The 23,444-nt window shown below is 44.9% G+C and overlaps 2 protein-coding genes and 1 long non-coding RNA gene across 11 annotated transcripts; 1 reads left to right on the forward strand and 2 right to left on the reverse strand.

Annotated features, from left to right (window-relative positions):
- Positions 1–18: 18 nt before the first annotated feature.
- rfx3 (regulatory factor X, 3 (influences HLA class II expression)) lies at positions 19–10,608 on the reverse strand. 3 transcript variants are annotated; one of them, XM_061293257.1, is made up of 17 exons: positions 10,448–10,607; positions 6,678–6,790; positions 6,517–6,605; positions 5,914–6,175; positions 5,034–5,108; positions 4,612–4,793; positions 4,422–4,541; positions 4,225–4,349; positions 4,031–4,146; positions 3,801–3,916; positions 3,566–3,720; positions 3,398–3,495; positions 3,135–3,284; positions 2,802–3,010; positions 2,580–2,733; positions 2,449–2,491; positions 19–2,332 (listed from the first exon to the last, which is right to left on the reverse strand). In XM_061293257.1, the coding sequence occupies exons 2-17, from the start codon at positions 6,783–6,785 to the stop codon at positions 2,052–2,054; spliced, it is 2,283 nt and encodes a 760-aa protein (XP_061149241.1). In that variant the 5' UTR covers positions 6,786–6,790; positions 10,448–10,607; the 3' UTR covers positions 19–2,051. The 3 variants fall into 3 exon arrangements, with proteins under 3 accessions (XP_061149241.1, XP_061149240.1, XP_061149242.1); XM_061293256.1 differs by having other exon boundaries at positions 6,517–6,790; positions 10,448–10,608; XM_061293258.1 differs by lacking the exon at positions 5,034–5,108 and having other exon boundaries at positions 6,517–6,790; positions 10,448–10,608.
- LOC133163404 (uncharacterized) lies at positions 8,496–22,990 on the forward strand. Of its 7 annotated transcripts, XR_009716386.1 has the most exons (14): positions 8,496–8,693; positions 8,789–8,876; positions 9,049–9,162; positions 9,276–9,323; positions 11,445–11,524; positions 11,945–12,048; positions 12,140–12,262; positions 12,320–12,444; positions 12,797–12,843; positions 12,950–13,159; positions 14,116–14,223; positions 15,257–15,462; positions 22,060–22,166; positions 22,917–22,990. It is a non-coding gene; the product is annotated as an uncharacterized LOC133163404 (long non-coding RNA). The 7 variants fall into 7 exon arrangements; XR_009716388.1 differs by lacking the exons at positions 8,496–8,693; positions 8,789–8,876; positions 9,049–9,162; positions 9,276–9,323 and adding exons at positions 10,057–10,465; positions 18,049–18,123; XR_009716382.1 differs by lacking the exons at positions 8,496–8,693; positions 8,789–8,876; positions 9,049–9,162; positions 9,276–9,323 and adding an exon at positions 10,057–10,465.
- On the reverse strand, positions 12,042–21,483 carry glis3 (GLIS family zinc finger 3). The gene is made up of 11 exons (XM_061293260.1): positions 21,185–21,483; positions 20,605–20,956; positions 19,721–19,859; positions 18,558–19,653; positions 15,248–15,409; positions 15,074–15,184; positions 14,301–14,439; positions 14,099–14,162; positions 13,014–13,147; positions 12,331–12,441; positions 12,042–12,260 (listed from the first exon to the last, which is right to left on the reverse strand). Exons 2-11 carry the CDS (start codon positions 20,882–20,884, stop codon positions 12,172–12,174), a joined length of 2,325 nt encoding a protein of 774 aa, XP_061149244.1. The 5' UTR covers positions 20,885–20,956; positions 21,185–21,483; the 3' UTR covers positions 12,042–12,171.
- Positions 22,991–23,444: the final 454 nt, after the last annotated feature.

The raw sequence follows: 23,444 nt of genomic DNA on the forward strand, positions 1-23,444 counted from the left end.
GTTCAAGTATAGATGGTACAGTCCACGTGCCTTTTTATTTTTTCCCTTTTCAGTCCACTTCACACAGCTACGTCCACAATCAGAAAGCAACACGTATATGTAGTGTAGAAGCATTGTATTTATATATTTATATATAGACTATACATTTCGATCTATGTTATTTATATATCTCTTTGAATATCAGAAAATATCTACTTTTGGTCCGTAGTGTACAAAGATGAAGGGTTTGGGTTCCGAGGGGGTTTGTTGGGCGTAAAAACGGAAATGAAAATGTGCGAGGAAAGCAAAAAGCAGGTTTTGTGCGGTACAGTAGGCAACATTTTTTTTTTCTTTTTTGAGCGTGTGCAATAAGGTTTGGACAGACAGTGCTGCAGGTGTGAAAGGAGTGTAGGGGGGGCTGGCACCACTGGCTTGAGGTAGGGTGACTGATGGATGTGTTCCAACAACACGCGGGTAAAAAAAAAAAAAAAAACAGAACAACAACAAGGCAGAGTGGGAGCGAGAAATAAAAGCACAAGCAGTTGTTAGGACAAGAGGAGAGGTGGTGAATGCCGATAGAGCGCAGCGGGAGGTTGAGGTGTCATCTATTATCCAAATTAATGGAATCATTTTTCGTTTTAAATTGTCCAAATCCTTGTGATATACCCCAAAAGATAGCAGGAGCGAGGGAGGGCAGGAGCAGGCCTGGCAAACTGAGCCGGAATAGGAGCGAAAGGCTAAACAGTGTGATGCGATTGAGAGAATTAAAAAGCTTAGCTGGGCTAATCCGGACCAAAGCAAAAGTGGCGGCATCCCCTCAGTCAATACGGCCCAAATCCAAAAGACTTCTCTGTGGACAGGGAGGCGCCAAACTAAAATGTAGGGGAATAAAAATAAAAGCGGCTGGCTGGATGGTGTGTGTGTGTGCACTCGAAGAAGAGCTGCTTGTTAGGATAAGGCACTGTGATAAAGCCGAGGTACAGTAAATCCCTGACATTCCTTCTGCTCTGTGACATGGCACAACGACGATTGGCTCTCCCTCAGTTACCTCTTGTTTACATTTTTTTTTTTTTGGTCCTTTTTGCGAGAGATTTGATTGAGACAGAAAACTGCTAAAAAGAGGAACGGACGGGGGTCAGGGTGCGGGGGGTCATGTGTCCAAAAGGCTGATTTCATGATTACATGGACAAAGGCAAACGTTACGTTCCGAGTGCATAATAGTTTAGCGGTAAGGATGTTGGGGTTTGTACAACCAGGTCGGCCTAATGGTATCGCTTCTATTTACAGGAGTAGCAGCAGCGCACATATTCCTCGTGGAGGGGGGTCCGTCTCACATTGGGGGTGAAAAATCTTGACGATGCAGCTAGTGATACAAAGGCTACCGCTGGTCAAACTCCGCACGTACGGCTACATACAATCCTCTGAAAATAGTCAGTCACGATAACTCAGTGATTCCCAAACGCAGCGTGCCGCGGGAAATTAAGTTTCAGGTAATGTTTCGATAATTATGGATGAAAAAACAAACAAAACTTTTATCTGAATGTCAGGCAGAATAATTGCAAATGACAGTTTTGGCTGGTCCTGCAACTTATACTCGGGTGCGACTTGTATAAATTAAAATGTTACTCAAAATTAAATTCACCTAGACAGGTTAGGGAGTGTTTTAAGTTCATCCTGAAGTTTCACCCAAAAAGTTGAATATCCCAAACATTTTTTTTTTTTCAGAGTGTGTACTGTATATGCCCTGGCTCAGTAAAAGATTGGGAAACATTGAGAGAACGTCTTCTAGTTTAACAGACCACAATGATAGCACCATGAGTTTTTTGGGTTGTACTAATTAGAAGGAAATCTATATACAGTGGGCCTCGTTTGAGCTCGTAGACATCAGTAGTGGACAGTCGATTTTCGTAAGACCCTGTGTTTCATGTGGTCCCCCTCCTTTAGCAAATTACGAAAAGGCTCGAGGGAGGACGCAGCATTCAGAACGGATACGGGAAAACCGCATCGATCCGTTGTCGGACTCGAGTGCAGAAAGACAGATGTAAACGTGGCGGTTGACGGATATGTCGGCATCAAACCGAGGCGTAGGTGTTGCCCGTAGCGCTGCAGTGGCGGATGGTGGGGGTGCCGGCCGAGGGGGTCAGAATGTGCTCGCTGTGGTCCCGCGGAGACTGAGGGAGGGAGTGGAGGATGTTGGGCTGGACCACGCCAACTACCGGATGGGATCCGTCCTCCAGGGCGCCCACCTGGATCACCTGGATCACCTCGTGCTCCGACTTTTCGCGTTTGGCCAGAGGTTCCCCGGATTCCTCGGGCTCCTCGTCTAAATCGCTGTCCATGCCGCTCGTTTCATCTGGGGCAACAGATAGAACGAGCGTAAAGAGGGGAATATACTTTGCCGACAAAGCAAGATTGCTTTTGTCAATTTAGCACGGAAGAGAGCAGGACAGGATGCGAGGAAGCGCGTACCTTTATCGACGTTTGTAAGCGACAGGCTGTTCAGGCTGTCAAACTGAAAATGAAAAACAAAAGCATTTTTTTAGCCTTCTCGAAATCAATTTGGCAATTTGATGCCCAAATTGGATTTAAACAAGGCGTACCTCGCCCATGACTCCGATGGGAGTCTCTCCGGTAGCTTGGGCCACTCGATGCTCCACCAGGTAGAACATGTACTCGTCGTAGAGCAGGCGGATCAGGTGGAAAGAACCAAAGCTTGCGGCACTGCGCAGGGTCAGGTCCCGAATGACCATCGAACTGTAATACCCAAGAATATTGACAACTTTCCTTTTCTGGGCTGAAAGTGTGTGCTTGTCTTTGCTCACCTGTAGAAGGACCACTTGAGTAGGAACTGCCGGGCCGCCTTGGGGAAACTGGGCCGCTGCTCGTAGGGCTTCAGTACTTGCGTGACCACGTTGTCCAGCCAGGCCGCCCACTGCTCCAGGGAGCTTTGCTGCTGTAGGGTAGCCTTGAAGTCCTGCTCCAAGTGCTGCACCATGCCCTCCTCGCACTGGCACACCCACGAGGCTTGCTCCTGTTCACGGTGTTTAGTAATTCACAAATTGTAGTTTACTTTGCAACGTACAATACAAAAAGTGAACTTTAAAAAAACAAAACAAAAAAAAAAAAAACTTGCACTCAACAAATACTCCATATACCTGTACGTTGGCAAAGTCGACCCGGTTGAGGTCGCTTAGCATCTGGTTGATCTGCGACGTGTTTTGCAACACGGCGCGTGCCGCTTGAGCCAGGTGGTTCAAAGATGTGTATCTGCGTAGGGTTTGCGCAAAGGCACTAACAGCGGCAACCTAATTAAAAAAAAAAAGAGCGTGCAGAGACTCAGGTCAGTTATACTGCGACAATCTTTTCTGTTGTAAGCATTACCGCCCCCTACAGAACCGGAGTGGAACAAAATCCATACCTTGGTCTGGATCATCCTCTGCGGAATCGCATTCATGGCATTATTGAGCCAGCTTTCCAGGCTTTTGGCAAAATTACGAATGGCTTGAGTCAAGGCACCTGTCAAGTCAAACGGGAACCCAAGTCAGCTCAGAGCGTTACGATGTGACGACTCGGTTCGGTGGCTCACTGGGAATGGGTCTCAGGACATCGGGGATGAGGATCTCCACAAGGGCCTGGTACATCAGATGGTCGCAGGTGCTCATCCACTTGAGCACGGCTTCGTGTCTGCACAGCGCCATCAGCCGCGGCTGCGGGAGTCGGGCTTCAATCTCACTTACGCTGCTGTGCATCGGACATAAACGCTGACAATTTTCAGCAACGCAGCGAGATTCTTAGAATCACACCATCCCCGTGCCCCTCACCTGTTTTCCGTTATAGTGGCGCCCTCTACGGTGTCGGGCGGAGTGTAACGCCAAAACGTTTGCCAAAGCTTTTCAATGAGACTAAACTGCAGGTTGATGACCACGTCCAGGATAGCCTGAGAACAAATGGTGGTGATGTTGATGGCAGGTCATTCACTCCATATTATATATATCCATATTATATCTCTCAGGAGTTATCCTCCACGTGTCAAAAAAAAAATCTGTTGTACCTCACAGTGCTCCCTGTAAAGTGATTGGAGAGCCTTGACGTCCTCAGTGCTGATGTTCTCCGGATTGCTCTGCCCCAGGTCCAACTCCGCAAAGTCGGGGAGTGCCCGCGATGCATCTGTTGCCATAGCGACAGTTAAATCAAGGAGAATCCTTTCGAGCGGTTTATGAGATTTGATAGCAAGTCAATACGGACCCAAAAACTGCTGGTGGTGCTGACTCTGTGCGATGACTGTCTGCTCTGCTGCCCCTGGCTGGTTTTGACCCCCGCTGGAGTAGTTCTCTGTGGGGCTGGTGTCAAACTTGGGCACTGGTTTGAACCTGAAATTGTGGGATAGGTCAGTTTCCAGAAAAAAAAAAAAAAAAAAACCAGAGGGCATGACCTTGCTTTACCTCTGTTTCTGCTGAACGGGTTGCTGCCTGAGAGCCATATACTGCATGTCCTCCTGGAGTCTGTTGAGCGGGGAGTCGGGCTTGACGCGGATACCATAGTAATGGTATTTGGAGTTCCCCCTGTAAGGCATCGAAAGAATGTCAAGCGACAAGAAACGCCGGTTATCAAAAGGAGCCGGCGAGAGCCGACCTCGTCCCGAGGCGCCTCGTGCGGAGTCCCATGAAGATGGAGCGAATGAGTTTGCCGAAGGACGCTGCGTTGACCGGGTCCAGTTTCTGCTCCTGGCAGTGGCGCAGGTAGTGATTGTAGAGGGTGGATCGCGGGAGACTCACACCTTCTGCTGTTTCGTAGTTGTCCAGCAGCCACTGCAGCTGAAGGGAAAGACAAGAGACGCATCTTGAATCTCTTTATTGCAATATATGGACGTGGAAATTTGGCTTCAATCTTTTTTGGAATCGTCTAGAAGTCATATTTGATTTTTCCTCAAACTTGGTAAAGAGCACCAGATTATGCAAATTGTTGTAGTGAGAAGGGATTAATAACGCAGAAAAAAAAAAAGAGGCAAGCAGGAAAGCGGAAGGAAGGAAGGAAGGCACAGCGTTGCAACTTACATGGCTGTTGAGCAGCGAGCTTCTCTGACTGGATAAACCCTCCGATTTTTGGAGCGTCTCAATCGCCATTTCAATCTGACAAAAACCACCAAGCACAGGACAACAAAATGTAAGAAGAGAGAAACAAAAACCAAAAAGACAAGAAGGCCAAGTAAACAAATGAACACTTAGTAGCCGCTAACTAAAATAAAGAAAGACCACAAAGCAAGCCAAGCAGAACTCAAAATAAATTCTGTGACGCAGTTTGTAGGAAGATGGTGGAAAATTCCCTTTTAAGTAAATTAGAATAAAGCATATAATATTTCAGATTTATTTTTTATAAATTTATTTAAATTAGATTTCTGATGGAATACAAAAAAATGCTACCTCAATAACCTTGAAGAAACAATTTCATACTAACTCACTGAGATGCACTTATTGATAGATTGGCTTTGTTAAGACACGAAGTTGAAAGGCATCCAATTGGCACGGTGAAAATAGAAAGCTCGCAATAATAATAACCAAACCTTCTAGATTCCTCCGTGACAGATCCAACCGCCACAATGGCCGTACTCACATAACAAAAAAAAAAAACCTAACAAATTGCATTACCATGAATTCTTTCCTTGCAAGGTTTTTCCTCTATTCAAAATTTCCCACTTGTATAACCGTAATGACGTAATCATTCGTTCTAATCGCAGTCAAACATTGCTGTTGCTAAGGAGTAAAAAAAAAAAAAAACTTCCTTAAAACGGCCGTCCGCTTCACAGTAGCAGTTCCTGATCGGAGACAAATCGGATTAGCGATGCATTTGCTTACCATGAACTGCGACAATACTATATGTGAAAGTTTGGAAGTGAGGAAGCCATAAGGGGAGGGGGGCGCTGGTCGGGCCACTTACAGTCGCCGGGGAGGCTCGTGCAGTCTGGGCAGCAGGGTGGGCGGCGGCGTTGTCCATGAGGTAGGCCCCGGAACCGCTACCGATTACCTGAGCCCCCGCCAGGCCCATGCTCATGCCTCCGTTCCCCCCGCCGCCGCTGTTATTGGCCATCCCGTGGGCGGTGACCACCGTGGACACTTGGGACGAGCTCCCTTGCGTGTCAAAGTAGCTCCCGCCGCTGTTCTGGCTGTATAGCTGCGGCTCCGAGTACGAGTAGGTTCTTCTGTTTGGGAAGACGACTACTATGAGTGATTTTATTTAACACTTATTTGGGCTTGTGAGTAATCTGTGTGGACGTCCACATGTGTTTATGCGGAGATGTCTGAACACGCACCAGCGGCCCAGAGTATAAACGGCGGCACTTAAGAAAACAGGAGGCCTACTTCTGGTCATGTTCAGGTGACTGCGCGCGATGGAGCACGAGCGCGCCACCGCCGCCATGTGCTTGTGACATCAATGGCGGCGCCAGAAGACTCGAGGGGCGAGTCGGCAGGCTGTTGGGACGTAATCCCTCCCTGTGTGTGTGTGTGTGTGTGAGCAGGCAGGGGCGGAGGCCTGACTCACATGTTGCCGTTGGTGTAGACGCCGCTGTTTTCTTCCACGTACTGCACCTGCGCTGGGTAAACATGCTGGACCTGTTGAACTGTCTGCGTCTGGAATGCAATGGCCGAGAAAGGCATTAAAGATTCCGAGGTTAAACGACTTTGCGACGGTGAAGGCGTTACCTGTTGCTGGACAGGCAGCTGCTGGGTTGAACCGGCCGGCTGGACAGGCACGCTGGTCTGAATAGGGACGGTGGAGGTGGAGTCAGCGCCTGCTTCGGGGGTCTGCATGGCGCCTACGAAGAGAAAATGGAGTCGTTTTAATCAAGATATCCCAAAAATGGCGTACGATGCCTTTCCCGCGTATCCTCGACGCACAATCTGACGTGGCCACTCGTCAGACTGGCAAAACCGGTCACATCTTTACTGACACCTGATAGGGATGGTCAGAGAGAGCGAGGCGCTGACCTACATTTACAATCTAAATTCCAATATTTGGTCAGTTACATAGTATTAATATAGTCTTTATTTCATAGCATTTCTCCCGTTTGCGTTATAAAGCAAAGTGTCGGCTGGTCAAACCACGCCGAGGCCCCGGCGCCATAACAGCCTCATCCGTCTTGGCGGAATCGATGGCACCTGTTCTGCGCCGCGTGGTACTCAATGTACCGAGCAGCTCATGCATCAGCGGCACATGGCCCCGTCTCCAGGTTAGCGGCCATAAAGCCGGTTAATATGTAACAAACTCCAAATAGACGCGGCTCCTCATTGCTTTGTCAACCTGCGCGTGGACACGTTTGAACGGCGATAATGGGTCTAGTCGTTTTGCCGTAAAACTAGTAAACAACAAGTAAGAATATAACAGCTCGGTGATAATTTGTGATGGTGAGTTAATAATAGAGTAGTATTGAGAAGTAAGACTATGAGATGCCTCCTGGGGGTGGGAGTGGGTGAATGGGGGCGGGGGGCGTCCTCCCCATCACAGTTTCCATGAACAAACCTCTCTTGGTTAATTAAGCCGGGTTTCCTTACAGCTTCCACTCTCTCCGGGGACGGACTTCTTCTTCCCTTTATCTCACGTATCACACTGGGCCTTTTTCTGTGGGTGTCTTTTTGGGCTTTCACTTGCATTCGCAGTTAGTACGGCTGACCTCCAAGTTGGAATACAAAGGCGAGTCAATGGCTGCAGCGAGGTGCAGGAAAAACGAGTAGCGCTTATTTTCTTCGTATAGTACGATAAGGCCAAATCTCCAGTGTGGAGGAAATTTGAATGTTACTAACATCACCACTTGTTAATTTGATAATCCAGTAGTTGTCCATAAAATAAGGATTTTTTGACACCTCTGCCTGACCATAAATAGAGATTATGGAATTTTGGGATAAAAAAAACTACTCAGCCCATCAAATGATGTTTTAAAAAAATAAAAAAGAGAAATGCACTCAACTAAACTCCCAGGTTGCCTCACCCCAACCCCCTCCACACACACATATACCCACACACACACACACACTAAACACACCTTCTTCCTCACCATTCAGGCACACTACACTCCCTTGTGGCCCACTTAAACGCTGTGCTCCGCCGAGCAAGTGCAATCCCTACAAAGACACACAGGAACAAAAGAGACAGAGGAGGGCAACATTTTTGTGCCCCGCACCCGCCCGGCCAATTCAATTCCTCTCGCTAACGTGACAATGACGACAAGGGCCGAGGTTCCCCCTTGGAGAAAATGCTTGCTGATGTACTTTTTTTTTTTTTTTGGAGCAAGTTAGCTAGGTTGAGTCATGACTTTTTAGAGCAGTTGCACAACTTTAAGGCGAGGCGAGGCGAGCCGAGCCGAGGCGGGGATCTGGTGACAAGCATTGCGGGGACACAGAAGAAAGAAGACGATAGATTGTTTAAAAAAAATATGAATACAAATATAATTGTATGAGTGTTTTTCTCGGACTAATTTGTGTTGAATAAAAATAAAACGTGCTTTCACTGTAGAGAATAATGAGCGCTTTATTCTTGTAATATTAAACTTTTGTCATTAAGGAAGTTGCAATTTGATCAGATTTCTAAGAATTAATTTTATTGTATTTATTTTTTAGAATTTGTGATTCCTGACTCTTTGTCGTAAGATCCTGGTCATCTTAGACCGGCAGATCCAGCTTCGATCTAGAAAACAGTCTCCACTTTCACTGACAACCTAAACTGTAAGTCTGTTTGGGTCAGGGCAGAAAGCAAACAGAATACAAGCTGCATTCTGCTGAGCCATGAAAATGGATGGCTGCATAATTGAATTAATCAGCCCCCTCTTTTAGTGATTGGAAATGCAACAGGATCCGGGCGGCAGGTGGCACGACACGACTCCTTCCCAGCCGGATGACAGGTAAAAGGTAACATGAGCTGATAACTAGCAGCCCCCCAAAACTGAACAGGGAGGAGAGTGCACGACCCATTTTTTGATTGCAAATGGCAACGGGATCAATACGCTTGCATTATTTCTATTGTGTAATTGTCCAATTGTTTTGGCTATTATGCATTTGCGACAACTTGGATATATTGCAGGTTTTTGTGATGCGTTCATGTACATCGAGGCGAAGCCACCTGTTGCAGCCAACAACCCCCACCACCTACGACGTCACCTCCTCCTGCTATACCCTCATAGGAAATAAGCGACAGGTGGTAAACTCACAATGTCAAACTTTTGTCGGAAACTCTATAATATGTATTTAAATGTGCACAAGTGTGAATCGATAGTCTTCTAAAGATCTTTTCCAAATTCCAAAGTCTAGGTTCCAAATTGACCCTGGTCCTCCAATTAGACTCCACAACATTATCAGGTATTTTAACGACAATATTATATCGCCAAGTACAAAAATTCATATAGTTGGCTTCCATCAGAAAGTAACAATATCTATATATATATTATGTATTGTCATATTCCAAGTGTAATGGATTGGTTGCAAATTAGCTGATAAATATGATCAGGTATTTTTGCGGCAACATCACAATACAGTGGCAATATCTGACAAGAAAAATCACTGATTTCAAATGTATCCAGGAGCAATAACAACATCTCCAGCTGATGCTTATGTATCGATGCTGTGTGAATACGATAGATGGCGATATCGATGTTTTGTCAGTCCCTTAAATCAAACAGAATCGTTCCCAATTGAGCGTGGTCCGCCACTAAAAACAGCTAGACCGCCATTAAACAGGTGTTACTTTTAGAAACGGCCCCCCGTATATAAACACGTAACTTTAAACCTTCCGTTATCAGTCATCTTATCAGCTTCCGAAACCACAAAAGAGGGGCAGGCGGGTTGAGGAGCTAGCGACGCTGCGATCTCGCTTTTGCCACCCATTAAGACAAAAGGGAAAGTAATGACTTAGCTATTATTAGAGGCACGGAGAACCCCCGCTTAAAAAAATAACAATAACACTTCGGCTGTTGTAGTTTATTGAGGAATTGTGATCACATATCTTCGCGATACAGGCATTGTGAGTGGGGAGGGGGGGCGAGACACCTGCTCCAGCTGACCAGCTAGCATGGGAGGGGAGGGGAGGGGGGGCACCCGGAGCTAGCACCTGACTAGCGAGGTTTATTCCAAGATTTCTGTCTAAAAAATCAACGTGGCCTCAAAGCGTATTCGGAGCGATCGCCGGTCGGCACACGATCTCCACGCCGCGGATGAGCAAATAAACCAGCCGATTAAGGCGGCGTTAGCGCTGAAAGCTAACACGTTACAAAGAAGCACCATCGCTAGCAAAAACTGCTACCAGCCAGCCGAGCGAGCGAGCGAGCGAACCTCCGCTGGACAAAAAAAAAAAAAGAAAAAAAAAGAGAGAAAAAAAACAACTCCCAAACACCGCGATCGCGTCTCAAAGACTAAAGAAGAAGCGTTTGAATGTGAAGGAAACCGACGAATGGGAGAAGGGCAAAATTAAAAGGTTGTTTCCAAACCTGCTTGTGGAGCGGCGGGTGAGTATGAGGATGGTGGAGGAGGTGGTAATGATGAAGCGAGAGCTTGTTGTTGGTGGGTTACAGTCGCCACGACTACCGTGGCTATGGCGCTGCCTCACCGGGCAACAGTTGCTAGAAAACTCCCAGCCAACTGGGAGGAGATAAGCTCGCTCACATTTGGCGGAAATAATAATAATAATGATTATTATACTACACGCCTTTTTTGTTCATTGGATAATACATACATACGTGGGCAGTGCTTTAATATGTCGCGCAAACTCCAGCAAATGGTGGTTAAGATCTGACTGTTTTTTAATGGTATTAAATCAGCCAATTAAATCAGCCACAACGATCATTTTTCCAAAACGCTGGGATACATATTTTTAAAATAAGCAAAGGTGGGGAAGAAGCATTTAAACCTCGTATCATTGCTCTTTTATCAATAATAAATGATCATTCCAAAGTTGGAGAAGGTGCCACATCTAAGGATTATTTGAATAATTTAGCTCTGAAGTTGTGTCTCACAACATGAAAATAACATTTTTAGCTTACTGAAAGAGAAAAAAGTGAGTTACGACTCAGCAGAAATGACATCACCTAGCTAATGAAATGATGTTTATTACTTGAAAACTTGAGGGGGGAAATGTATTAAATGGTCTCTTTTGGTTTATTTTTCTATTTGTTGGAGCCAAAACTGTCCAAATCTGGCCTTTATGTACCAAAAGTTGAGTTTGTGTAATGCTAATTAGCCTACTGATGATGCAATTTGCCATTATACCACAAGTGAACATGATGGCCAGTAATATTTTCATAATATTTAATAATAATAGTTTTTATATGAATCATAAAGTCATAAAAACAAACCAAAGCAAATGCTTTTTGGAGAAAAAAAAAAAGATGTTGTTGCTAAGCAACAAGCCAAACTCCTGCCTGAATTAGGATTTTCTTGCTGGAAGTATTGTTCTCAAGTAAAACAGTTTGTCCTTTCGATTTCTAGAAGAAGAAATAAACAAGCAAAAAAAAACCGAGACGAGGGATGCCTGCGGTACTGCTTCGCCTCAGAAATGCCTTGTCCAGGTATTGCCGCCCGCCTCTTCTTCAGCCTGTAAAGTGATTGTAAAATGAAAAGTGGTGGATGCCGTTATACCGTACGCTTAGGAAGCCCTAAGCAAATTGAGGTTGCTAACCAGAGTGTCAAAACTGCAAATATGACCAGTATACAAAAGTTAAAGCCATGTTTCAAAAATGTCAATTTAATACCTGATAGCAACAATAGCTCAAAAATAAGGCCACCAATCACAGCAGCTCTAATTTCCTGCTATACACTGTATAAAGATTCTTTCATTTTTATAATAACTATAAAATGCCTTGTATAAAAGTCTCCTTCAAGCAACCATTTTCTGTTCTTTTTTTATTTTCCCCGGCACAAGAATGTGTCGGAACCCTGCAGTGAAATAAGTCTATCTTGTTACTATAGTTACTAATGTATGCCTCCAGAACGAGGGGAGAAAGGAGGAAATTCATGTACCAGATGTGGAGACAAAAGTATTCGACATCCAAATACAGTTCGGCGCATAAAGTCCGCACGGACTCTTACTTTTGTAAGCACAACGAGCGGCGTGAATTTGCATAGATATGTGTTAGACCAAGTTTTTGCAGATGCTTGCAATTGACATTACGTCCCCAAAATAGTGCAAAGAAAGGAATGCTGCAGGAGAGTGGTGTCATTCCTCAGCAGGGTTGCAGCACACTTGACCGGCGAGGGGATCCATCACGTCAAAGAAGTCTCCTCCTGACGTTTGCACGGTAAACCCTGTGAGTGAATCCACACAATTGGCAAAACATGGCAGCTTGTGACGATAACATCCACAGGCGGTCATCACCTGCGTCGCAGGTTCCGCTGATCCCGAAGGCCGGCATGAGTTGACCGGACTCGCCCCGTGCTGACGTCCCATCGTAGGGAAAAAGCGCCTCCATCTGCCCTGGGAGATCTTCTGGTAACACATCTTGACTTACTCCCAAATTTATAACGAATATCCCAATTTGCAGGAATATTTTTTTGTCACAGTGAAAATGTATTTTGAGCCTGCCAAAAACAGACGAACCATGCTAAATTGCTAAGCTTGTCTACCTGCGTCATGTAACAAGTTAACTTAAGTTTGATCATTGAAGATTCACCGTGCCAAAGAGGGCAAAAGCCCCTTTGCATCACTTCCTGCAGTTTTAATTACCCGTTGTGACGCAAAGCCATCTTTTCCTAACCCTGTTCTCATCGCTTTTTTTTTTTTTTTTTTTACACCTTTCTTTTCAAACCTGAACTAAGTGCTGGGGGTTGTTGTCTATTTAAAGGTACACAGAAATTGAAACACCCGTCTCACTTCATTGCCATCATTAAGGTACGTGACGATAATCTGCTCAAAACAGATTGTCAAACCGCCGCCCACACGTTTGCTAATAAGCTCTTCGCATGCCAAACTCGACCTTTAACCTTTTCTTTGGCAGCGCGCCATCGGCTTGTTTTTCGAAGCCTCGAGGATTTCGCTCGGCGATGAGCTCCCGCAAATACCTGGGCTGCGCTCGGCCGCCGATTCGGGGATCCGACCGGGCTGCGCGGAAGCGCCGCCGGGAGGATGCGGGAGGCGGGAGAGTGGAGGGCGGGGGTCAAAGCAGAAGAGACGACCAGGGGGAGGATCGGCAAATCTGAAATGTCACGTACGTACGGTTAATACTCACCGATACATCCTTCTATTTTTTTACACTGCTTTTTCCAATTTGGGAGCTTATCCAAACCGACTGGGCGAGAGGCGCAGAAAATAATTGCAGATTTCTGGAGTCACTAAAAACTGGAGACTTGGAGTCATGTGATTGGTCAAATCTGGCAACAAAGATTTTGTGACGACACGTGATCTCTGGTGTTCCCACAAAGCGTTGTTACAATTAATTTAACCTCCAAGAAGTAATTTCAACACTGGCCTCACCGATGTTTGAATGGTATTATTCTCTTTCTTCTTTTACATTTTATGATCCACAAATTCCTCGGCTGCTCCCGTCGGTGGCTATAGCATCCATTAACAGCGCCTAGTCTAGCCCAATGAGGCGAGGCGAGCTCCGCTTTTACGGGCCGATTGTCTACCCAGAATCCTGCGGTGCGGGTTCGGGGCCCACCGCTGCTCGGGGAACAATTGTGAGCAGCGAGGAGCCGTGACGCATCTGGCCGCCTTAACACAGAAATACTTTACTATAGCCTCGGAAGAGCTCGTTGGGTACTTGCGTATTCAACAAAAGAAATCGAACATTAAGGAGATCCAATAAACGGGAAATGAGAAAAAAAAAAAAAAGCATACTAGATCATCCGAACTTTATTTGTTGTCAGTCTGAGGCACGTTAAATGGTGGTAGACTCTGTAATTTAACAGAGTTATTAATTATTATGTTTCAAAAATGTGTCATATTGTCATTTATTGACATTTATTAAATTATTAAAGAATTGATCTAGATTTCTATTTATTCATTTTTCACAGCTCTACTTCACAATCTGACTCCATTCTATTTATAAAAAAATATAATACTCATATTTACAGTGTAAAATACTGCACATTGATTACGTGCATTTAACAAACACGTGTAAAAAGCTGTTTGAAGAACACGTTACCTGTGATTGTCTTGCAGGGTGCACATAAGAGGATTGTGAGAAGAGTCTCCTCCCTGTGGAGCAGCTAAGAGGGGAGAAAAAAAAAAAAAAGGACGACGTTCATTTTAAGTGCAGCCAACCGCAATGTAAGTCTAATGGCTAGTGTATAAATATCTGCTAGGAATATGTGGAAAGAACTCCCATGTTTTTTTTTTTTACGGACTTGAGTATGGCTCTTGAGAGGCTGTGGAGGATGCTATCGAGTTGTCTCTTCTGGCTGGTGGAGAGAGGCTCGGGTGCAGATGGTGGATGGTTAAACAGTCTGTCAGAGACTCCTGGGTTACATCAGCTGTGGATTTCATCTTTGGAAATGACACAATATGGATATTAGTGCTAAATGATTTGCGTGTTAAATCCAAGTCAGCACACACACAAGTGAGCCTGATCAACCCCCCCCTACTAAACGTGACCTTTTCTATGATGCAATTAAACAGGGGTGTGTAGACTTTTTCTATGCACTTTATACCCAGATGATGGATGAATAGATACATCAATTTTTACTTTACTTCAAAGTAGACAATCAAGGGTCACATTAATATTAGATCTGACTTTTGTGGCTGCGGCATTATGAACTTGCTTAATTAAAAAACTTTCAAATGAAAGACGGAGCTTTATCCAATGCGGCCATTGTATCTATGGTGACAAAAACTAGTTTACAACCTGCTGTAGGTGGGGATGTTTGAACAGAGAAGCATTTGATATATTTTCAGCAACACGTTCCAAGATAAAGTTTATTCGCCGAGTTGGAGCTTATGATACTGAACGATCACAATATACTGAAATCAACAGTATATTGATTATTCAAACAACTAGAAAAAGAAAACTACTAAAAAAATTGACATCATAATTCATTGCGGACCACCAAGTTACTGTTCAGCCACCCCAAGGGGCCAGGGCACCTCAGATTGAGCACCCCCGATACCCCCTGCTTCCTACCTTTTTCCGTAGCTGTGTCTCCGCAGTGGAATGAGACTTGACGTGCTTCCTCAAAGAGCTGGGATCAGTGTAGCGCTTTGCACAGCCTGGTATTTGGCAAGCGTATGGCTTCTAAGCACACATACCAAAATCTGAGTGGACTTTTTTTTTTATGACAAATTTTGTACCACTCACTGTGTCCAGGTGGGTGCGCTGATGCTTGGCTCTGTCGCTGGAGTTGCTGAAGGCCTTGAAACATCCTGGATGCTGGCACGGGTACGGCTTCTCTCCAGTGTGACTGCGCAGGTGGATCTTTAAGTTTTCCAGTCGAGAGAAGGCCTTCTTGCAGCCCTTGAACTGTGAGGAAAGAAAAGAAAAGGGGGAAAAAAAAGATTGCTGCTTTAATCATGGTAGGCTATTTCTCCTGCATGCATTTTTGTTAAGATAGTCTCACAGAAAAAGACCTCAGCCTCTTTTGTCCTCCTTTGAGAGGAACTGAAGGCTGTGAGTGAGTGAGCTGGAACTCGCCACAACACAGCTTGCTTGGCCTTGACGTGTGGGTGGAAATGTAAATTAGTATTTAAAAAAGAAAAAAAAAAGTTAAACGTCTCTTCCGAACGCCGAAGCATGAAAATAAGCCGTCGTTACTCAACACTATCTTGCTCATAAAGCGTCGCATTTAGGACGACTGCGTGCATATAATGACTATTTAATACGCAGTGGACTGATTCTTTATTGCTTTTTTTTTTTTTTTTTGTCTCATAAGTATAATGATGCGACGCCATCATCAGTTCTGATGCAGTACCATCATACAAAATCATTTCACGTTGGCAAAGCGAAATGGTCACAATGTTAATGATATTTAATGTCAATTTCAAATGAACACAATGCTTCATTTGTTCAAACCTGTGGCCAGCAGGGGGCAGTGTTTATACGATTTTCTGTACTCTCCAGGTACTGCGGATGATACTATGATTTTTAAAGAATGTTTTTTTTTTTTTTTTTTTTTTTGCAATGTCATGCCAACTTGATGAGCGCATAGCTCAAATATGCGACTCCGTTTTTCAATTCCAAGGCCAGACGTTTACTTTCCGTCTTTCCTTTCGCAGGGGGTTGGAATGTCCTCCCCGTTTAGGGTTGATGGAGGAAATACACAGAGCGTGTCCTATTTTGTTATTGTGCAGATTCCTCACATACTCTCACTGCTCTGTCATTTATAATTTACTAACAGCTTGCCTTTGCTCGCCACATATTTGGAAATATTTTTCAAATATGTGGTATTTCATTAAGAACCTCTAATACCGTATTTTTTTTTTTTTTTATAAAGTTGTTTTACACTTTTCCATTGAGCTTGATGTTGTGAGACATTGCAATGAAATCTTTATTGGCGAAATAGGAAAAAAATTTAAATACCGTTTTTTTCCGTGTATAGTGCGCAAAATTTTACTAATTTATTGTCCTAAAATCCGGGGTGCGCATTATACATGGGTACAAAAGAAAAAAAAAAAAATAATAATTTTTTTTTAATTTTTTTTTTTTTTTTTTTTTTTAAGTCCCAATGATCGTCACACACGCAGGGAGGCAATGGGTCCCATTTTTATAGTCTTTGGTATGGTCTTAACTAGGCTGGATGTAATTTTTTTTGTTGGCATTGATTTCTCCGACTGCCCTTAAACGCACCACCGCGCTTCGTGCGCGCACGGGACAGCAAACGAGCAGGTGATCGAGCAAGCGTCTGATACGAGAGCATTGCGGTCGCATGGAGCGTGTTTGAAGTGAACAGCAGAGAAGAAAGGCAAAGTGTTGTGAAATAAAATGCACAGAACGGATGCGCAAGACACGTCAGCTATATAAAGAGCGAGAGTTGTTTTCTTCCTATTAGTTTCAATTCACAGTTTAATTAGCAGTTTCAATCAGCAAATAACAAAATGCGTATTACAGGTAATATTTTATTTCACAACACTTTGCCTTCTTCCTTTGGTCTCTGCTGTTCATCCTAAAACACAAAGGCGCTCTTTAAGCAATGCGACAGTGAGCGCCCGGCGCGCTGCACCAAATTAAGCTCCCTGCGCAGTGCGCACTGAGGTCCACTTAAATTTTAGAAAGCACATCAGGACTTTAAAAATATCTTCTAAATTTCAGCGACGGCTCTGTCACAATAATCGACCAGCCCGGTGCAGTTGGGCGGTCGGCGGCGCGCTACGGTTGAGCGTTCTCTCGCACGCTCTCTCTCGCTCTATCTCGCTCTCGCACACACGCAAACCGGATATCATACGGAGGCCGCCATTACAGATGCGCAGAACGGATGAGCAAGACACGTCAGCTATATAAAGAGCGAGAGTTCAGTTCTCTACCTAAATCCGTATTACAGGTAATATTTTATTTCACAACACTTTGCCTTGTTCCTTTCTTCTCTGCTGTTCACTTCAAACACGCTCCATGCGCACGGAGCGCGGTGGTGCGTTTACGGGCAGTCGGAGAAATCAACGCCAACAAAAAAAATTACATCCAGCCTAGTTAAGACCATACCAAAGACTATAAAAATGGGACCCATTGCCTCCCTGCGTGTGTGACTGTCATTGGGACTTAAAAAAAAAAAAAAAAAAAAATTTTTTTTTTTAAAAAAAATTCATAAAAAATGGGTGCGTATTATACATGGGTACAAGCTTTTTTCCAGCATCAGCATGCCATTTTTAGGGGTGCGTACTATACATGGGGGCGCACTATACACGGAAAAAAACGGTAGTGGCCCAATTTTAATATGAATTTATTAAGAGATATTTTTAATGCTTGAGAAATAATTATAAGATAGTCTCAAATATTAGTGGTTCAAACCTTATATAAATCATAGCCACATTCACAAATAGTCTAGCCAGTCTTGGATTATCTTCACAAAGAAAATCAAACATGGCAGGTACAAGTTTGGGCTTGTTCTTTCTATTCACGATGTAACAAGAGCGCCCGTCAATTGTTCTCCACCGCTTCTACTTTCACAGCATGCATCTTAGCCGCGACCTGCCACTCATCCCCCAGCAAAATCATCTGAGCTTTTAGCAACTAACGTTTCCAAGGTAATTTCCCGCTAAAATCTCCCCAAAAATGTGCAAAGGACTCCCGACTTGATGTAATGTATAAAAAAAGAATCCCATCAAAGGGTAAACAAAGAGTTGACAGTTACGAGCAGCGCAATTTGCACTTCAACCATGGCAACAGCGGCAGCTTGGAGAAATAAGTGAATATTGGCTCACAAAAAGGTCGCCAGCCGTTCTGCCCGCTGTTAATAATTGACTGGTTGATGGCGGACACTTGAAGTGTGTCTTGGCTAGAGTGCATTACTCATCTGCGTCCTATGTCATTTCCCAGTGGGAGTGGACGAAAAGAAACGAGGGTGTGGGGGTGAGAGTCTCCACAATGGGAAATATTTGATCGAAATGAACAATGCCAGAAATGAGACGAGATCCTCTTACCCAAAAATCCTAATGAATACAAGCGGTGGATGATTTACCGTACACTTGTTGGGCTTCTCTCCCGAATGGACCCTCATGTGGATCAAAAGCTTGTAACGGGCATTGAAAGGTTTGAGGTTCCGAGGACAGCCTGCCCAGTAGCATGTGAAGTCCTCGGCCTTCCTCTGGTCCACGTGGAGTTTTTCAATGTGTCTCGCTAGCTCATCCTTTTGGTCGTAGACTGCATTGCAGTCCATCCACAGGCAAGAGTGGGCGCCGCAGTCGTCCGTTTCGCCCTCTTCTTCCTCCAGCATGGGGATCTGGGGTAAAAAGCCGAGGCCATGCCGGGGTGGGCCCGCGGGACCCTGGTTGAGGGTTTCTTGAGTCCTTATTCTGTGCTGACTTCTAGGAAGGTGAAAGTGCCGATGGGAGTGGTAGGGTGGTGGAGGTCCCCGAGGGAGAGCAGCTTCGTCACCTGAGTGAAGCTGCAGAGTCATGTTGGTCTCTTCTTGACAGGTTTCTAAAATCTTACCCAGAGTTCCCACTTCCTTTGAATTTGGAAGAGACTGTTGTTCCACCACCATGTTAGCCATCTCACTTTCCAGAGCCCCGCCCTCTTCCAGAACTTTTGTGCGACTGCAGTCGCCCGGTAGACTCAGATCTTGTGACGTAGTGTAGGGATGAACCTGGGGGATGCAAGAACCCCTCACGCCCAGGAAGTGGCCGTAGCCCTCGGACTGAATGGGCGAGATCGTCGGATGAGAAGCCGGTGAGCTATTGATATAAGCCACGAGCGACGTAGGCGACGTACGTATGATGGAGTTGAAATCCATCCCCATTACGTCCGATAAGGGCGACATGGAAAGGGCTCTCTTCTTTGCGTTAGGCTGTTTGGGGCTCCCGGAATCACCCGTGAAGAGGTATGACGGAAGGGAGGCTGACGTGCTCGTACCGCCAGAGGCCTCCGTGCTGGACATGGCCGTTCCCACGTTGTGTTGCTCGCCGCCCTCGGGGGCCAGGGCGGAACACGGTGCCTGACCCAGAGGGGGAAGGACGCGGTAGCCAAACGGCCAATCGCTTCGTCCGCTAAACACTGACTGGGTTTCGAAAAGACTAAGGGTGGTGGACGCCAGGGATTCTCTGGACAGCACTGACCTGAAACCAAAATGTTGTAAGCCTACACTTGCAGGCTTAATCATGGCTGACTGGTGATGTCACCCACCTTGTATCAAGAGACGGGTGATAAGACGTAACATCGTGTTGATGATGACCAGGGACAACAGACATCGGAACGTTGGTTATCGTGAGGTTCGAACCGGCAGGGTGCCCAAGAACTTCAATGGCAAGTCTGGAACCACCTGCTGGACCAAAGAGCCTCAGAATGAACGCAAATGTCAATCAGGGTACATCGATGACGATAATCGAGCCAGATGGGAGTAGATTATAGAGTTGCTAGAAATGAGTTCCACACGAAAACACAAGTCCGCCAGGCCTCCAAACAAATATAAATCATACGTGTTTTTTTTTAACTACGGAATTTCCCTTGACAACGCGAACAGGCGCAGACACCTTCAGATCTGTTAATCACTAATGAGCGGTTCGTCTCGTTCCACCTTACTTAAGCGATCAGCTTCATGCTTGGTTAATCAGTTAAAAAAAAAAAAAGTGAGACCGAGAGGTCGGCTGACATGACCGCATGAGAGAGTGAGGTGAGAAGAATTTGGTGGTGGGTGATTGCATATTTCAAGTTGAAGTATTTCAGGCATGGAGACTTCAGATGAGCTGAGGCACCTTAAGTAAATGAGGAGGATTTTTTATTTTTTTTTTACCCGCTAATGACTTAATCGGCATGTTAAAGACAAAATGAAAAATGTATTAAAAAATTGGCATATTATTACATCTTGGATATTTACGATAGTCTGCCCTGATCATCTTCAGAGCATATCTGTGAGGAAGTGAAATCACTTGTCCCACAAAGTGCAGGATAATCGTCATCTTAATCACAAGCGATGCAAAATACTCCAATTTTGCCCGATTATCTGTATTAATGTACCCGTTCGAGGATTAGCATTGTTAAACCTCGGATGAGGTCTGCACTGCAGTTACCTTTTTTGGAAGAGCCTCCTAGAAAGGTTACATCTCGTGTCTCCACATCCTGCTTCCCATTTGTCAACACCTTCCTGTGGAGGCTCAGGCTCGGCAGGGTCACGGGGCCACCGTTCTGCTTCCCGCCGCTCACTTTGTTCACGCCCGAGAAGGGAAGGCCGCCCCACTGAGGGGAAGTCACGGGCACCTTGACTGCCTGGGACCGGTGCCCTCTCATCTTCCCCAGCGACGGTGACACGCCGCATGGCGACACCAGGAGCTGGCAACCCTTTCCACTCATGGCCGAGGCCGAGCGCTCAGACGGAGCTCACGTGGATCCGGCGTTTTTGAGGGGAGGCATGCTGCTTTTGGGCTCAGATGAAGAAGAAAGTAATATTAAACCAGCTCAGTTGACTTTTGGACTTTACGCGGCAGGGTTTTTTTTGGATATCCATCAATTCATCCATTTTCTATAGCGCGAGTCCCAGCTGACCTACATATGGAATTGTCTTTTATTGGACTCAGCCATACCTCCCGAATGATATATATATATATATATACCATCAGGTATGAATAATAGCGGCAAGAAGAGTGAACTCACTTGTTGTTGTTGCGGCTGTTCCCCACGGTGACATGTCTCCTTCGCTCTGAGTGGAAAGTGAGCAATGCTAGCGGTGTACCAAGCAGTGTTGGGAGGGGTGGGCCCACAAATCTCAGCGTCACTCTTCTGTCTTCAGTAACTTTTTTTTTTTTTTTTGCTCTGCATGAGTTAGTAATATCATTAACGTCGAGGATTTTTCTCGGCACCTTTCGACATGACATTAGAGAAAAGTAACCTGAACAAAGTTAAAAAAAAAAAAAAGGCTACCTTATAAAGTAATAATATCCTCTCTTTGTTGACTTGATTTATTCTCTTAATATTTTTATTTCTCACACTGCCTATGCTGTATATTGTAATGCTCAAACCTTTTTTGAAATCATTAAGTTCTGCCAGGCCTGTCATGTTTGCCGTGTGGAATGTGCTCCTGGTTGCCGTGGTAACCAACCTTGAAACCAACCTTGATTGTAGTGACCAATGAAAGATGGTTGTACTCTCACCTGAACAAACGACTGACATTCAATACCGGGAGCTGCATCAATGATTCTGCCGTGACAAAGATCCGCTTGGTTATGACTGGCAGGGTCGTTCTGATAGTTTAACGCCAGTAAGATAACTGATACATTTTGACTCAGCCAATCAAAACCCAGCATATTGATTTTCAAACAGTTCAGCTCGTTCTGGTCATATATATTATGATATTTAGAAAATTCCCAAACGTCCAAGATAACATTTCTGTCTAACTCACATTTTACATTTAAATAATTCAATTAATTGCAAAATATTCTTCACTGCGTCTCCTACCTCTCTTGCATAGATGATTAAATGCAAGTTTTCTTGACTGTCCTTTTGAGATTTATTTCCTCTTTCACCTGCAGGGGGCAGTATTGGCACACCAATTGCTTGTCAGCCGTGGGAGTTGATGGAGAAACTCAGCAACAGCCTTCCACATTCTAATGAGATCCAATACGACGCTGTCAAAGAGGTATTAATTAACAATATGCTTGTTATGATGCTTGTAGTCTGCACAATTGCACTGCAGCACGGCAAAGTACAATTTTGGAAATATTCCTGCTCCACAATGTTGTTTTTGTAAACTTATAATTCTTTTTTTTTTTTTAACAGCCACTGATTCAATTTTTTCATTTCAATCTCAACGTCAATTTTTGAAAAATTGCTTGAAATAAGGCGTCCTGGGCCAAAACACAATCATCAAGCAAACCCAGTTAAAGGAAAACAAACCTTGTATACTCAAAATCATTTGCCATGGGACCTTTAAGCAGTGCAGCTTGTCCATCTTTCATATTCAAAGCACACATCCGGAACAGATGAAGTCGACATATTTGTACGACAGACCAGTTGTCTTTTGCCTCCTCGCACCAAAAAGCACTCCTTGGCTCCCCTCCATCTTCCAAACCGAGTGTTGTGTTTTCCAAATGTCAGAGAGTAACAGGAGGGAATAGCTTCAGAAGCTGCGGGAGGAAGAACATCGCACGTGTTCGCTCTTCTAGTCAACATCCAAACGCCCGCAGCAGTGCCTTGGCGCATGTTCTCCTGCAGTACTAGACAAGCCAAGTGTTGCCCCCCCCCTCTTTTTTCTCTTCACCTTTCTTTGCAGCCCTCACATAAAAGTACAATATGTCGGAGGTAAAATTCGAGGGAGATGATTCATAAGCACAGAGTTAAAAGCTCTGCGGCGGAATTAATGCACTAATAGACTCTCTACCACTCACAGGGATCCATTTAGGCCATCCTGGGTGTCAGGACAGACCGATTCCCTTGGAAGTTAAACTGCAACAGTCACTTAAGGTAATGCACACACACACACTCCGAGCAAGCACCCGTGATTAATTAATCTACTTTTGATTTGCTAATAACGCAAGGTCATTGGGAGCTGAGTCAATCCTTTTAAGAGGGCCACACTTAAGTGTGGGAGATGTCAGAATATTGGCGTCATTGCTCTTAATAACCACGCGGGCGAGGGCTACGTTAAGCAAGTTACACTCTTTCGACTAGTTCTCGTTTTATATCACTCAGGATCAGCTATCTACCTATTCAGCTTTTTTCCATTGATCCACCTCCTCTGCCTCTCGTCTGTCACATGATGGAGATGAGTGTGCGGGAGATGTTCTTCTGAGCATCTTCCGTCTCTATCCATCAATCCAACGTGAACATCTCTGACAACCTTTGCGGTGAAAGTAATGTCCTCTGCGGGCTTGGCTTCTTTATTCAAGCCTCCCTCGGTGAAACTCTTAATAAGAAG

Source organism: Syngnathus typhle, linkage group LG12, assembly GCF_033458585.1.
Source record: "Syngnathus typhle isolate RoL2023-S1 ecotype Sweden linkage group LG12, RoL_Styp_1.0, whole genome shotgun sequence".
In the NCBI taxonomy this organism is placed as follows: Eukaryota; Metazoa; Chordata; class Actinopteri; order Syngnathiformes; family Syngnathidae; genus Syngnathus; species Syngnathus typhle.

Coding starts and splice junctions, on each gene's coding strand:
- rfx3 (XM_061293256.1), bottom strand. CDS start 6,785: ATGCAGACCCCCGAAGCAGGCGCTGACTCCACCTCCACCGTCCCTATT. Junction 5,109..5,913: donor CACGAGCCTCCCCGGCGACT/GTAAGTGGCCCG, acceptor GGTTTTTGTCAG/ATTGAAATGGCGATTGAGAC. Junction 3,721..3,800: donor GCCACTATAACGGAAAACAG/GTGAGGGGCACG, acceptor TCCGATGCACAG/CAGCGTAAGTGAGATTGAAG.
- glis3 (XM_061293260.1), bottom strand. CDS start 20,884: ATGAGTGGAAAGGGTTGCCAGCTCCTGGTGTCGCCATGCGGCGTGTCA. Junction 14,163..14,300: donor CTCTCAAGAGCCATACTCAA/GTCCGTAAAAAA, acceptor CTCCCCTCTTAG/CTGCTCCACAGGGAGGAGAC. Junction 12,442..13,013: donor GGCGGCCGAGCGCAGCCCAG/GTATTTGCGGGA, acceptor ATGTGTTACCAG/AAGATCTCCCAGGGCAGATG.